The sequence below is a fragment of the Pelodiscus sinensis genome, chromosome 5 (genome assembly GCF_049634645.1).
Source record: "Pelodiscus sinensis isolate JC-2024 chromosome 5, ASM4963464v1, whole genome shotgun sequence".
NCBI lineage: Eukaryota > Metazoa > Chordata > Testudines > Trionychidae > Pelodiscus > Pelodiscus sinensis.
This window is the reverse complement of record NC_134715.1, coordinates 76022343-76037609: the sequence shown is the minus strand read 5'-3', so window position 1 is coordinate 76037609 and position 15267 is coordinate 76022343. Positions and strand designations below refer to the sequence as shown.

The 15267-nt window shown below is 43.9% G+C and overlaps 1 protein-coding gene across 3 annotated transcripts in view; it reads left to right on the top strand.

Annotated features, from left to right (window-relative positions):
• The window catches only part of IRF2 (interferon regulatory factor 2), an 82110-nt gene that overhangs the window by 48312 nt on the left and 18531 nt on the right, over positions 1–15267 (top strand). For all 3 annotated transcript variants that reach the window (XM_006130171.4, XM_075930285.1, XM_006130172.4), the window contains 4 exons: positions 1547–1646; positions 2859–3035; positions 5720–5766; positions 11176–11290. In XM_006130171.4, coding sequence (XP_006130233.1) covers positions 1547–1646; positions 2859–3035; positions 5720–5766; positions 11176–11290 — 439 coding nt within the window. The remainder of the gene's footprint in view (positions 1–1546; positions 1647–2858; positions 3036–5719; positions 5767–11175; positions 11291–15267) is intronic.

The following is a 15267-nucleotide window of genomic DNA, read 5'->3' as shown; positions in this document are numbered from 1 at the left end:
TTTGATGGTGCTTTTTTCTCTTGCTTCATTCTCCATCTCTTCCTTTTGTTTCAGCATTGATTTGTTGATTCTCTTGAATATATTCTCCTTTGCTGCATGACCATCTCTCCCTTTGGTACTCCTCTTAGTTCATGGCACATGTGTTGTGTATTATCCTGGGGAATGTTCTTTGAAAAAGCTTCAGGGCAGCACTGAGCAGCTGCTTGGGAGTGCTAAATCATTGACTTAGCCACTTCCTGAGTCACTGTTGTGTTTTGCAGTGTATTGCTGTTTGTACTTCCTACTGGACAGTGCTGGTGGAGAGCCCTGATAGCTCTGACCTGCATTAAGGCTCAAGGCTTATCCTTGCTGGGTTTTGATGCAGTGGTGCCTTGGACCCAAACATGGTGGGGTGGGCAAAGACCTGATGTCTTAGATATGATCAGTTATAGTTGTGGAAGGAGAGCTTCCTTTTCAGGCTGATCACTGTCTTACAAGGGAGAAAATAAGGAGGCAAATGGAATAAATAAAGGGAGGTGGCCTATAGAGAGAGACTGAATGGGAAGAATGATGAGAAAGAGGAATGGATATCATATGTTAAAACTCTGCTTGTACCAAGTTAAAGGGAAGAGAGAAAAATGAAAAAGGAAGAAAATGAACATAGTTATATGTCTGAACAAGAGAGAGAGACATTTGAATGGAACCAAAAGCTGAAATAAAAGGCAGAATCAGAAAAAGAAAATATAACTGAGAGATGAGAAAAGAAAGTATTAGTTTTATAAAAGTATTACTTTGAGAGAGAATATATATGAAATGTAGACTCAGCGGAGCACAGAGAAGAAAATAAAGTGGTACTGAAGGAAGAAGAAGAGAAGAGGAAATATGAGCTACAGTTTGAGTTACTTTTTAAATTATTTAATCAAAATGCATATAATGTTGTGAGATGTAACTTTAACAGAAAACAAAGAGTACATTCTTCTGCTCTGTACTAAGATACTAAAATGATTCTTATTCCACCCCTTCTGCATCCTGCTTCCTTAATGACCTTTGATTTCTGCTGTAAAAGTTGCCATCACATTTCACTATATTATTGTGTCTGCCTTGCCTCACCCAATTTTAGATGTCATCATCTCCCACTGTGTTGGTGCTTCACAGGTTAAATGTTAAGCCCCCTTCACACACCCAAAATTAGCTGTGCTGTTTATCTTCATACCAATTTCTAGTCATAAAAAAGAAAAAAAATCTGCACTGGCAAATGCACCTTGATTTGTATGTTTCTAACTTTGTGGTGCTGCATGTTTTATACATATGTCATCTTGGAAACCTGCTAAATTTTTAGTCCATAAAGGGGCACCTGAAGCTCTTTCGATCCTGCTCCCTCTGATACCAATGGGTATTTTGCCATTGATTTCACTGATAGCAGATTTGAGCCGTAAGGAAGAAAATGAAACAAAACATTTGCAGATGCTGGAACTGTTGGATGTGTTTTTAAATGAGTGGATTAAAAGTCCTCAGAAAATCTGTGGGTTAGTCAGTGTTGACATATTCTGTTTGTTTTTCTTTCTAGGAGAAGAAGATTTTTCAGATTCCCTGGATGCACGCTGCACGACATGGGTGGGATGTTGAAAAAGATGCTCCTTTATTTAGAAACTGGGCAATTCACACAGGTATTAAAACTCCGTACTGGAGACCAGATTTTGTTTGTTTTTGTGTTTCTCTTACTGATTTGCCCTTTTGTTTTGTTTGAATGTAAGGGTCTAAATCTATGAGGTGCTCAGTGCCTCTTGTGATGTCCTTGGTACCTTCCCAACTTTATTGATGGGCTATAACTTGTTTCCATTGAAGACAACTGTGAAACTTCATTGACCCAAATGAAAACAAATTGGTTCAAAATCAGTAGGCATGGAGATGATTCAGTAGCCCTTATACTCTTGAATTTTAATAAAGGTTTGAACTAGGCATAATTTAAGTAAATGCTGTAAAAACGTATTCACATTACTGTACGGATGTTAAAATGTGGTTACTTTCCTAATCAAGCAGTTGATAGATTTTTTTTTTATCAACTTTTCGGTTACTCTATAAGGATAGGCAGTCACAGCGCTCAGTCTGGCTCACACTACATAACCTCCCCTGCTGCGGCTCTGCATTATAATGGACTGGGCAGCCAGTGCATGAAGACACTGGCTCAGTCCCTGCTCTTGCAGGTCTCTGGTGAACTGGCATAACCTCCCCCACTGCCACTCTGCATGGTAAGTGACTGGGCAGCCAGTGCGTGAAGACGCTGGCTCAGTCCCTGCTCCTGTGGGTCTCTCTTGAGCCTGCATAAGCTCCCCCACTGCCGCTCTACGTTGTAAGGGACAGGCTGTCTTAGCACCCTGGCTGCCCAGTCCCTTACAATGCAGAGCCGCAGTGGGGGAGGTTGCGCAGGCTCACGAAACATGCAGGAGAAGGGACTGAGCCAGTGTCTTCATGCGCCAGCTGACCAGTCCCTTAATATTGCAGAGCTGCAGTGGAGGGGAGGGGCGGGATGCAACTAGTCGATAGTGCTAACCGATAAGTTCCTGCTTATCGGTTAGTCGATTTGTGACTTACATCCCTACATTACTGTAGCATTAGATCTGATATGCAACACCCACACTATTCCAGCTCTAGGCCTTTCTTGAGAAGAAGCTGCCAATCATATAATCTAGAGATGTGCATGAAAATGAAATCACCAAATGTCCCTTCTTTTGTGACCTAAACTGTGGTTTGAATTTGTGTTTCCAGAATCAAAAAGGAGGGCTCTGACACTAACTCATGGTTACTATTAGCTCTCCTTGGGCTTTGGAAAAAAAAAAGCTAAATATGTACCTAACTTTCTTTATTTTCTTACTTGTTAGGAAAATTTCAACCAGGAGTAGATAAAGCTGATCCAAAGACATGGAAGGCAAACTTCCGATGTGCTATGAACTCCTTGCCTGATATAGAAGAAGTCAAAGACAAAAGTATAAAGAAAGGAAACAATGCCTTCAGGGTTTACAGGATGCTACCCTTATCCGAAAGACCTTCCAAAAAAGGTAAATTAAGGGACCCATGAATGTGAAATCAGTGTTAGGTACCTAACTGGATCTTAATTTGATGATGGAGACATTTATTCCAGAATCTGAGACCTGCCAAAGATGGCGGTTGCACCTTGGTAGTTATCCAAAATATTCCTGAGTTTAGGAAATTTTTTCTTTCTCTCTCTCTCTCTCTCTCTCTCTCTCTCTCTCTCTCACACGCGATATAATGTTTGAAGATCAGGTATCAGATATACATTGGATTCGCTTCATTGAAGACAATAGAGCTATATCAATTAGCATCTGAGGCTCTGACCACAGATATCTGGTCTGTTTCATATGTGAAGCAACAAGGAAACATGTTATGGTCAAAGTGTAACATAGAAATTCTGATGTTTGCTACATTTAAAACTGAAAAGCTTGCTTGCTTCTACAGGTTGAAGCTCTCTTAACTGGGATTCTCTGGTCTCGCAACATCTGGACCATGGATGTTCCAGGACCAGAGAGTCCTGGTGGAGAGCTAGCACTGGGCGCCCTGCAAGCTGGCACGGAAGCAGGAACCCAACCTACACCAGAAGGACAGTGGGAGTCCCACGTGCGATAGTGGGCTGCCCAGTAAGGCAGCAGGAGCTGGGTGTACGGAGGCTGCGGGGCTGCCGGGGGCTGCAGTGAGAGACTGGCACACAGAAGCAGTGGAGCTGCCGGGCGCTGCAGCTAGAACCTGGTGCACATAGGCAGTGGGGCTGCTGGGCGCTGCATCAGGGGCTGCCAGGGCAGTGGGGGCCAGTGAGAGGGAGGAACCAGCTAGGAGACCAGCAGCGGGGCCAGGGCTGGAGGGAGCTGGTGGCAGGGGGGCCAGAAATGACCTCCTCTGGTCTGGCAAAATCCCTCATCCGGGACTGGTCAGGTTCTAAGAGTGCTGGACCAAGCAGGTCCAATCTGTACAATGTTCCAAACATTTCACCTCCTCTCTCAGAGAAACAAATTGACCTTTCCCCCATCCTATGAAGTTCCTAAGTAAGTGTCCTAATTGAGTGTCATTTAGCACTAGAACAGGCATACTAGAAAAGCAAATGCTTTGTAGCATATCCTTCCTGCCCGCTTTGCCTGTGCAAAAAAGAACTCTTTCTGAAAGAAGTGCTGATGGGTAGTGTTCGAAAAAGCATTAATCTATGATAAGTATCTGCCTTCTTATCTATGGAGAGGGTATGGGGTTTGGAATGGAGGTTGGGTTCAGAAGGGAGCTTGGGGTAGGTGACTGGGGTGCAGGAGAGAGTGTGGGGTCTGAGAGGGAGTTTTGGTGAAGGAGGGGGTTGTGATCTAGGGCAGGAACTTGGGGTGCAGGGTCCAGGAAAGGGTATGGGTGCAGGAGAGGATTCTGGCCTGGGGCAGAGGGGATACAAGATCTGGAAGGGAGTTGTGACCTAGAGGAGATCGGGAAAGGGGGTACAGAAGGTTTGGGTGGTGGCCTGGGGCAGATAATTGGGGGGAATGATAGGGGAAGGTGGAGTGCCAGAGGCAGGATCTTGCTAGGAGGCGCTTACCCAAATGGCTCTCAGCCAGCAGCTCTACAGGAACTTAAGGAAGGCTGGTCAAAACATCTGGCTGCTCTATGTGGCTCTGCTCCAGCATGTGGGGAGGGGACAGAAGGAGAAGAGGAAGGGAGGGAGGAGGCTTTGCACACTGTCCCTGCCCCTGAGCAAAATTTCTCAGTGCTTATCGGCTGGAAACTGGCCAATGGGAGCTGAGAGATTTTGCTGGAGGGCGGGGTCAGCACACACAGCCTCTCCCTCTGTTTCCCCAGTGTCCAGAGCAGAGAGCAGCTGGATGTTTAAAGTGGCATGAGCTACTCTGTGCAAAAGGATCTTGGGGAGGCAGCCGCAGGCCGTATGCGGCATGTTGGTGGGTTGAAGCTGCATTGCCCACCCCTGCCATAGTGTGTTCATAAGGGAGAAAAGATCAGGCATCTTCAGGCCTCTTGGGAGATTTCTCTCTGATAAAGATATCCTCCTGTCATGGAAGGAGATTAGAGGAATTGTGGAAAGTTATGTTTTAAGTTATGTTTTCTTCATAAACAGTGGCGATGAATTTCAAAGAAAACAGAAAATACAACTAGACCTAGTGCTTCTCTGCAATCTGATTCCCATCCTATGTCATTCAGCCAGTTTCTGCCCCAGATCCTAGGTTGCCTACCTGAGTCCTCTATTCCTATCTGCCTCTAGATACCTATTGCTCCTTTTGGCCACTCTGTTTTTCCCAGTCAGTCAGAGATTCCTATGCTACTTTCTATGCTATCTATCAGGAAAAAAAGACCATTTATAGGTGCTGCAGCTAGTGATCCTGGGGGTGCTGCCTCACCCCTTGGCTTGAAGTGGTTCCATCACATACAAGGTGTACAGTTTGGTTCAGTGGCTCTCAGCATCTCCACTGAGAAAATTGTCCCATCTTTTCTGGGGCTATTCCATGCCTCTTGCCTCCAAGCCAGGCTGAATTGAGGGGGTGATCTACGTGTGGTGAACTGCATATATTGATGCCTCAGAGATAAAGTGTGTTCAGAATTAAACAGCACTGTATGACATTTCCTAGTTAACTGTTTTGTTTTGGTTTTTTTGGCTGGGGTGGGAACATGGGTGTAAGAGAGGTGATTGTTTCTCTCACAATTGGTTGTAACAATCCTTCCTTCCTTCCTTCTGTTGCTCCAGGAAAAAAACCAAAGACCGAGAAGGATGACAAATCCAAACAAATTAAGGTAAGAGTTGGCTGTTCCACAGTGAGAGACACTCTAGCTTGTGTCAGTAATTCTGTTATAAGAAAAGTTATACTCAACCTAAAATAGTATCCGAGCTACTTTGCAGTTCATTCCACCATTTTTCTTTGCTTGTGGTTTCTCGCATGTCTTCAGAATGACACACATTGCTTTTCTTTAACATGGAGTTTGTTGAAACTGTGGCTGATGTGATCAGACTAGCACTTGCCTTTGTGTTGCAGCTGGATATTGGGAAACCAGCAGCTTCTGGATATATTTAGCAAATGCACATGTATGTTATTAGAAATAGAATAAATATGTAGGGAATGGTCTTAGGTAACAAAAACACCCAGGGTAATTAATTTGTGATAGCGTTGTATTGGAAATTAGTTTGTAATTAGATAAGAATGGTAGCTCTGATATGGTTCCAGACTGTATTCATGACTCCTTTGCACATGCCTGAACTGAGATTGGAGTTCCTGCCAAAACATATTGTGGGCCTGAACTTGCAAATGCTCACTACCAATAGTTGTGCTTCCTATCTGGAGTAGTTCCATTGAAGTCATTAGAAAGACTCTGACGCATTCTACAGAGTAAATGTTAGCAGGACTGGGCCGTAAGCCAGAACAAAATCAGAAGTCTTGGTCAGAAAAAAACAATTGAAAACAAAGTTTGCAGTCTCAAATCATTAGCAGGACATAGGGCAAACCCTGCAACCTTTTCTCAGGCAAAGCTGACATTGAAATCAGTGGCCACAATAACAGCAAGTTACCCCACAATTTGAAAACTGACAGAAACCACAACTCCTTTGTACAGTATGATCTGTAGCAGTATCCAGTAATGAGCAACCGCTAACTTCCCTGATACTCCCTATTAAAAAAGAGGCCAAATTCAGCCCTGACATTAGTAGGTTCAGCTATGTCAGGATTGAGTGGGAATTTTGTCTGCTTACACCAGAGGAGAATTTGGCCCTAGCTGTTTTGAAGTCAGCAGAAATTCTGCCTGAGTACATATCGCAGGGTATGGCCCTGTATTTTCCCTAATTAAAATGAAAGTTTTGAGGAGAAGGAACTAGTTTTTATATATGTGTGAGCTTCTCCACTTAGTAGGACATGAGAAAGGATTTTATGCATGATGATCTCTAAGGCCCTTTTTGAAATGCAGCCTTGTTAAAACTGAATTCTGGAAAAAATTCTCCTGATGCATCAAATTCTCCACAGTTGGACAATAGTTTTCAGTGGAGGGAGATGGCAAACAAAACAGTGCTTGCATTTGTGTCACTTAATACATAAACATACTTAATATTTAAAATATCACTTAATTGTATTTTTACTGAGTTTAAGATTGTTTTAAGACTACATTATTTAATTGTTATGCAGATTACATAGCCACCAGTATTAATTTTAATGTATGTGCCAATCATCATTTGCACCCAGAGAGATGCAAATTGCCAGCAAAGAACAAATGCTCTATCCATACTTTCTCTGATCGGAGTAGCAGCTGGTGTCTTTCAGTTATGTTATCCTGTAACACTGGAACATTTTAGCTGTTTGTCTGTGTTTGCAGCCCCCTCTTCCAATGAGCTCTCAACTGACCGGCCTCTTTAAGCTGGAGCCAGGATGCTCTATCCCAGAGTATTCTGGCTTATTTTAACAACTTTACATGTGCCAATTTTAGATTTGTTTATGTTTTAAAACGATTGCAGTTTCTATACTTGACAGCTATTAAAATGCCATCAATTATTAGAGGAGGAGGAGAAGTGATCCTTAACTCAGACCCTGCCAGATAGATGAAGGATGAACTCATTTACAAATATGTTATTTGAAAATTGAAATACGCTTATCATTTTCAAGTCTACAGAGCTGTGGGTTTGATTTAGATTTTTTTTAAAAGAAAACTTTGTACTTTACCTTTTAAATAGTGTCTCAATCTCATGGGCTGCATCTAGACTGGCAAGTTTTTCCGCAAAAGCACTTGCTTTTGCAGAAAAACTTGCCAGCTGTCTACACTGGCCACTTGAATTTCCACAAGAACACTGACAATCTCATGTAAGATTGTCAGTGTTCTTGCAGAAATACTGTGCTGCTCCCATTCGGGCAAAAGCCCTCTTGCGCAGAGGGCCAGTGTAGACAATGCGGTATTGTTTTGTGCAAAAAAGCCCCAATCGCGAAAATGGCGATCGGGGCTTTCTTGCGCAAAACCAAGTCTGGATTGGCACGGACGCTTTTCTGCAAAAAGTGCTTTTGTGGAAAAGTGTCCATGCCAATCTAGACACACTTTTCCGCAAATGCTTTTAACAGAAAAACTTTTCCGTTAAAAGCATTTGCGGAAAATCATGCCAGTCTAGACGTAGCCATGGAGATTGCTGGGAAACTTTTCCATGACATGATGCCTGTTAAAGTGCCTGGCATAATTCCATTGTCTATAATATACAGCAGGAACAGATGAAGGACTGGAAGCTTAGTGCTCAAAGGGAGCTAGGTTTGTGACATGGTGCCTAACTTTTAGTTGCTCAGAAAAGCACGGGAACAACACTTCAATTTGCAATGCTTGAGTTACGCACCTTGGCTTCCTTATACAATACGGCTACTTTCGAATGATATTCTTAAAAGCCAACATGTGCAGCAGGAAGCCATCTAAAGCTAGTTGCAGGGAGTTGCTGACAAGAGGATTGTATTTTAAGCCTTGCCCCTGTTAGAGAGATAGGTGCTCAAGTCCATGCTGCAAGGAGATGCTGATTTCTGTTGGTGCTGGTGCTTTATTTTATCTTTTAGAAGTGTTCTATTTAGCATTTTCCAATTTATGGTAATTTACTCAGCATCAACTGATAGCAAGAGAGAATCTGTTTTTCACTAGAATTTCCACAATCAATTCTGATTTTTAAAAAATCACAGAAAAAAATTGGTGCATGTCTCAAGACAATTTGGGACCATTTTGGTTAGTTCTTGCTGTAAATTCATCCTGCTTGTGTCCACCTGACTGTTTTTAGGCCATTCCTGTCCCCAGTGAAATCAGTTAGAATTTTGTCATTGATTTCAGTAAGAGTAGGATCAGCCCTGCTGTAAAAAGAGTAAATGGTGGTTTTGGAATTGGTTTCATAGCATTAGGCATGGCATATGGGAATTGTAGCAGAGAAATAGCCCACTAGAAACATTTCCAGGACCAAGATTATAACTTACAGCCAAAGGTGAAAGTAGGCTAGTGTGCCCCAGTGCAAGAAAGGGGCAGTGCCGCAGGTGCTCTGTTGCAGATGGAAGCATGGCGCACGCTCCCAGGTGAGCTCCTTCTAGCTTTGGGGATCCCAGCCTGTCCTGCTGGCCCCATGCTGCACCAGCTAGAGGCAGCAGGTGCACGCGAGCGGTGCAGGGGGCTAGCTGGGATGGGGGCACTGGAGTTGGAGGTGCATGCTCCTAGACAGGCTCCTGCTGCAGCTGCTAGACTGTCCTGCTGCCCCTTGCCATGCTGGCTGGATGCAGCACAAGCATGTGCTGTCCCTGTGGCATGTGGCCCCTGGGGGGAGGAAGCAGTGGAGGAAGGGTCTTTGTGCACCACCATTACCTGCATGCATCACTCTCACAGCCACAGCTCCCTTTGGCTGGTAATGGGAGCAGCTCAAGGCAGGGACCAAGTAACATGAGACCTCCGCCCCAGCCCCTTGACCTGACTCCTGTGCTCCCCTCTGTTTACAGTACAGTAGCCAAGCTTTGAGCTGTTCTGAATGTAAGCAGTACATATTATCTAGATGATATATGTGAAAATATTTGCTTTATAATGACATACATCCACAGACTCCATTGTTCCCCAATTAACAGTCCCATATGCTTCCTCTTTTCCACAGTTCCTAAGAGTGTGTGCATGCATAGACTATAGCCCTGATTCATTTCTCATGCTCATTTTTTTAAATCCGGAGTGACTTCACTGAATTAAATCAGTGTTAGGCAAAAGAGAACTGCGGCTTAAGTAATGTAAAATATAAGTTTGACTTTGTATAGTCCAGATCTTTCTTTGCTGTGCATGGATTCTATGTGATGGACCAGTGAAAGTTGTCACCATTCATCCTTTCCAACTGTGGAATGAGGACTGATGCTGATATTTGCATATAAAAGGCCTGATTTCCATTTATGCTAGTTATTAATCTGCTGTGTCGGAGTACACAGTCCTTCAGGTGGGATTAAATTACATTTCATTCACTTTAAGGCTCCATTTTAAATAAAAAGAGGTGTAAATAAGAATCAGGACCAAAAATAGAAACTTCCTGGTTGGTAGTACTGCAACTATGCCTGCCAAAAGCTATCCAGTTACAGCAAGGCCATTAGAAAAGAAACATCACACTGCCCCCACAGTATCTCTTGACACCATGATCATGGAGTTTTTTGGATTTACAGAGGGAAGGACTAGGAACAGAACAGTTGAAGTCTAATTCACCTTTTCCTTGCATTTGTGCATTCTATTATACCCAGGCATCGTGAGTATAAGACACAACCAAATCAAAATGGTATTTTTTTACATCTGTTTTGCACTCACTTTGCTCAGATGTAAATGATTGCACAAGTTTCACGGCAAAATTGAAGCAGGCTCATACTATACTAATCCTGGCGTTGTCCAAAATGAGATTTTGTTCTTTATGTTTTATAGGCCTGGTCAGGCATCCAGCAGGAAGGAAGGCTGATTTTTTTTAAGTTAAAGCCTGCTTTAAAAAATTGTGATAGCCTGTTGAAGAACGTCCCAGTTTTGTAAAAGCTTCTCTCTCTATATGTATTTATTATGTATAATCAAAGGAGACTTACATAGATTTCCCAGCTAACATACAGCAAATGCATAGACATATGTTATAGGTCGAATAGGTATTGTTTTCCCAACAGAATTGTCTTATCACAGCAGTTATGATGAAACTTAGAAGGTTTAATTTAGAAATAATGCTTTTTTTGTTTTGTTTTGGGCTCTTGTGATAAAGAAAAATTAAGGCTAGAATTAGTAATTACTGTACAAACACCTTGGGTGTTGTTTACGAAAGGATTCAGTGCTGCAGTATGTTTGGAAAACTATGAGGATGAATATTTAATAAAACATTTTTAAGGCAGTTTGGCAACCTCATTATCCCGAATGTTAATCTTCTATAAGAATTAGCATATTAATTGATCTTTGGAGACTCACTGTCAATGTAAAGAGTGACTTTTAGCTTCAGTTTAAATGGAGAATGCTTGGAAATATAGTTATCTTTGTCCTCCTTTTGGAGAATTTAAGTATTGATATTCATCCTGCTTCTACCTGGGGTCAGTGAGTATATGATAGGCAGATACTGACTTGATTATGTTGCTGTTCTTGGCACAAAGATATGAATAGGGAATAAAGTCAAAATTGCTAATATAAATCAAAGCTAAATCTGACACAACTCCATTATTTTCATTCTAGCAAGAACCAGTCGAGTCATCTTTTGCAGTAACTAATGGAATAACAGAGATCTCGTCTGACTATTATCTACCCTCCACTATAAAAAGTGAAGTTGACAGTACCGTGAACATTGTAGGTAAGTGCTTTCAGTGCATACTTCTCATGAATGTGGTAAACCAGTGTGTATGCGGTCTTTAGACTTTAAACGCCATAGATGGTATGAGAATAGTACAAATGACTGCATGAAACTGACCCTAGCAACAGTATTTTATATTTTGGAGTATGCCAAAGTTATAAAATGTGGTTCACAGGATCAGGTTTATGGTCTAAAGGTATGTCACAAAACCAAGATATGAGTTCAGGTTTCTAGCTTTCCCTTTCTCCAAGGCTAGTAAGGGTTGGGAGAAACAAGCTCATCTTCTCAGGGAAGAATAAAGTACTTTTCATCCTTTTGGTGGCCCTTCCTAACATTACCTAATTCCAAAGAGAACCCTATACAGTGCTCTAGAACCATAAGAACAGCCATACTTGGTTAGACCAAAGGTCTGTGTAGCCCAGTATTCTGTCTTCCAACACAGGCCGACACCAGATGCCCCAGAAGGAATGAACAGAACAGGTAATCATCAACTGATCCACCCTCTGTCGCTCATTCCCAGCTTCTGGCAAACAGGTTGATATTTTATCCAGTGCATGATGGGTAGTAACATTGGGACATAGAGGGTGACGTTCTCATGATTCCAAGATGGCTTGAAGGGCTTTATTCAGGTAGCCATTTTGGTGGTGATTGAAAAATTGTTTTACATATTAAAAGATTAAATGTGGTTTGACCCATTTTTTTAATCAGCACGTCAGTAACAGAGTATATTGCTAACATCAAAGTGTTAACAGCGAAAATCAGTGAAAACTACATTTAAAACTGGTGCACTAGGAGTTAGCTGTCAGAGTAAAATGTGAATACTTGGTTCTTAGCAATGTAAATTGGGTTATGTTTTGACAGCTCTTTGCTGCAGTTATTGTTACAGTGAGGTTCTTGGAAATGGAATCCAGTCACCAGTTGGCCTAGCATTTTTTTTCTGTATCAGATGAAGTGTTTGAAAATACGTTAATTTGCTCTTTGGTCTGTTTTAGTTGCAATGGCTTGTTTTATGTCGTGTTTATTTTGAAAGCCAAGTGTAGCTTGTTTCACTCAGAGACATATCTGATGGAAAATTAATCGGTGTTCCAGTGTCCAGGGAGCAGTATATTTAATTGCACTGTGCTTTTGTGAGCATGTTTAGATTTCTGCTCCTTCTATCACAGAGGGTCTTAAAATTAGCATTGGAGGAATTCCAGCACTGTAGTAAAACGTATTTCCCAAGTAAGTTGGACCCAGGCTCAAAAAAATGGAAATTTGAAATACCTTATTTACTACTCCAAGCAGTTTTTTAACACAGAAAGCAAACCCTCCATCCCCCCCTTCCTCCTCCCCCCCCACCCCACCACACACACACACACACACAAAACTTTCCAGGAAGAATAGATTTATCCTCTGTGTGCTGGGGAGGAAGAGGGAGACAGCACCTGAAATGATTCTAGCATGGTACAGCTGAGGCCAAGCCCTTGGCATTTGGTGCTGTATTTTTGCTGATGAGCACTGAAGTTATCTCTTGGGGTTGGGAAAGAATTCTCCAGGTACTGAAGAAAGATAAGGCCGTGAAGGCAGATTATTCTTAATAAGGCATTGCACAACACAGCAGTTTCACACTGATAATGAACATGGGACTCTCTCTCCTCCCACCCTCAGCCCCAACCACCTCTCTGCTCTTGTTGAGAATTTGCTGCAGAACTAGGAAAAATGTTGTTTACAGTGGAAATTAATATCTGGAACAAAATGGCAGGAATTGTAAATCAGGCTACTTTTAAAAAGGCTAGTCAAGTGTATGTTTGAAGTTACCTTTGCTGGGATTGCCTCATAAAATAAGCATTCTAGTTTGGGGAGGATTAGTTGTTTGTCTTTTTACAGGACAAAAGTGTACACAGTTTTTTTAAGTGGGGAAAAATACTTCTTTCCTTCTTCTTGTTAAATACTTTTGTTAAGAAGAATAGTATCTGCAGTTATGTCACCTCTGAGTATAATTATTAACTCTGTCATACATTCATTTATAATCTCAGCATCATTTTGGGACTAGAAGAAATCTCTCCCCTGGATCCCTCGTATTCCAGTATTGTATAATTCTTCTTCGAGTGATTGTTCATGTGTATTCCATTAGGTGTGTGCGTACAGCGTGCACGCGCCGTCAGAAGCTTTTCCCTCAGCAGTACCCTTAGGGCCAGCAGGGGAGCCTCCTGAGTGGCGCTGGTATACTGGCCCATATACAGGCAGTCCCCGGGTTACATGGATCTGACTTACATCGGATCCCTACTTACAAACGGGGTGAGGCAACCCCGCACTAGCTGCTTCCCCCCAGCAGACCAGGGAGACGTGAAGCTAGCGCCCCCCCCCAGCAGACCAGGGAGACGCGGAGCGGCTTTTTCAGCAGACACCTCAGCTTGAGAATAAAGGACTGAGGGAAGTGAGGTGTGGGAGAATAAAACTGAGCTCTGGAGAAATGTTTGGCTAGAGTTTCCCCTACAATATGTACCAGTTCCGACTTACATACAAATTCAACTTAAGAACAAACCTACAGTCCCTATCTTGTACGTAACCCGGGGACTGCCTGTATACCCCTGCTGGCCCCCTCACCCACTCAGTTCCTTCTTACCGCATCATGGTTGTCTTCCACATTGTTCTTCTCATTCTTTCAATTAGTCTCCAGCTAAGTAGCTGCAAATTAAGTTAAGGACTCTTTTGTTATTTTCTGTTTAGATACTCCCCGCCACTTCGTGACATGTGCCCACGGCAGGGCATGCCTGGTCCGCAAGGCTTTAAGCCCTGCAAAAAGTGTCACAGGCCTATGCCCTGTGGTGATCCCCATTCATCGTGTCTAAAGTGTCTGGGGGAGGCTTACCTCACAGAAGCCTGCAAGATCTGTAAGGCCTTCAAACCCTGTACTAAGTGTGAGAGGGAATCGCGCCTCAAAATCCTGCTAATGGAGGCGGCTCTCAGGCTGGCACTGGTGTCGGACCCGGCACTGGCCTCTCAAAGCGCACCAGCGTTGGTGCGGGACAGTTCTGTGCACTGCGCATCTCCTGCACCGCAGAGGTCCCAGCACCGGTCCCAGTCTCCAGCACCTCAGAAAAAGAGGAGACCTAACAGGGGCCAGTCCCCATCCAGACATGCACCCTCTGTGCACCCTCCCGCGGGGCACGTGGTGCCGACGAGTCCGGAGCCCAGGCCTTGCAGGTCGGACAGACCTTCCTCCCAGTGCAGAGAGATCAGTCCTATGGAAGACTTCCTTGAACCCTCCATGCTGAAGGCCTTAGAGGCAGCGAGGGTCCTCATTGACTCCTCTCCCTCTCCTTCCCCCACCCTGATACTCTCCAGACAGCACGGAGAGAATCAGCACCAGCCTCCTTCCAGGACATCTGAAGGTCGGGTGCAGGAGGTTGGACGCCACCGACCACCCCTACAGACCCCAGCGGCGCCGTTCACAGCACCTGCCACCGGGATGTCCTTACCCTCGCTGCCGCCCCAGGTCGTGACACCACCGTTCAGCACCGCTACCAGTCCAGGGGGCCCTGGCACCTACCTCTGCATGGGACGCCCACACCGCCATGCCACCACCTCCACCTTGGCACCGTGGCAAGCCGGAATCTATGGCCAGACAGGCGATAGCTTTGTCGGCACCTGTGTCATTTCCATCTTGGTCTGCCTCAGCGTATTCATCTGACTCTGAGGTGGAATCCACCTAGTACTCAAGGGGTTCCCGGTCCCGTTCGCAGCGCCACTCCCGCTCTCGGCACCGTTCCTGGCACCGCAGCCCTCCTTACCTATACCAACAACAATGGACACAGCCTGTTCCTGTGCCAATGTTGCAGCAAACGTAGCCCCCCATAATCTCTGAGCCAGTGGCCATTCTGGACACCCTGGGCGTACCACCAAAGCCAGGATGTAGATCCACCCAGGCTGGTTTCCGTCTCCTCAGGCCCATGAACTCCTCCTTTGGCAACACTTCGGGCCAGTTGCTACCTCCT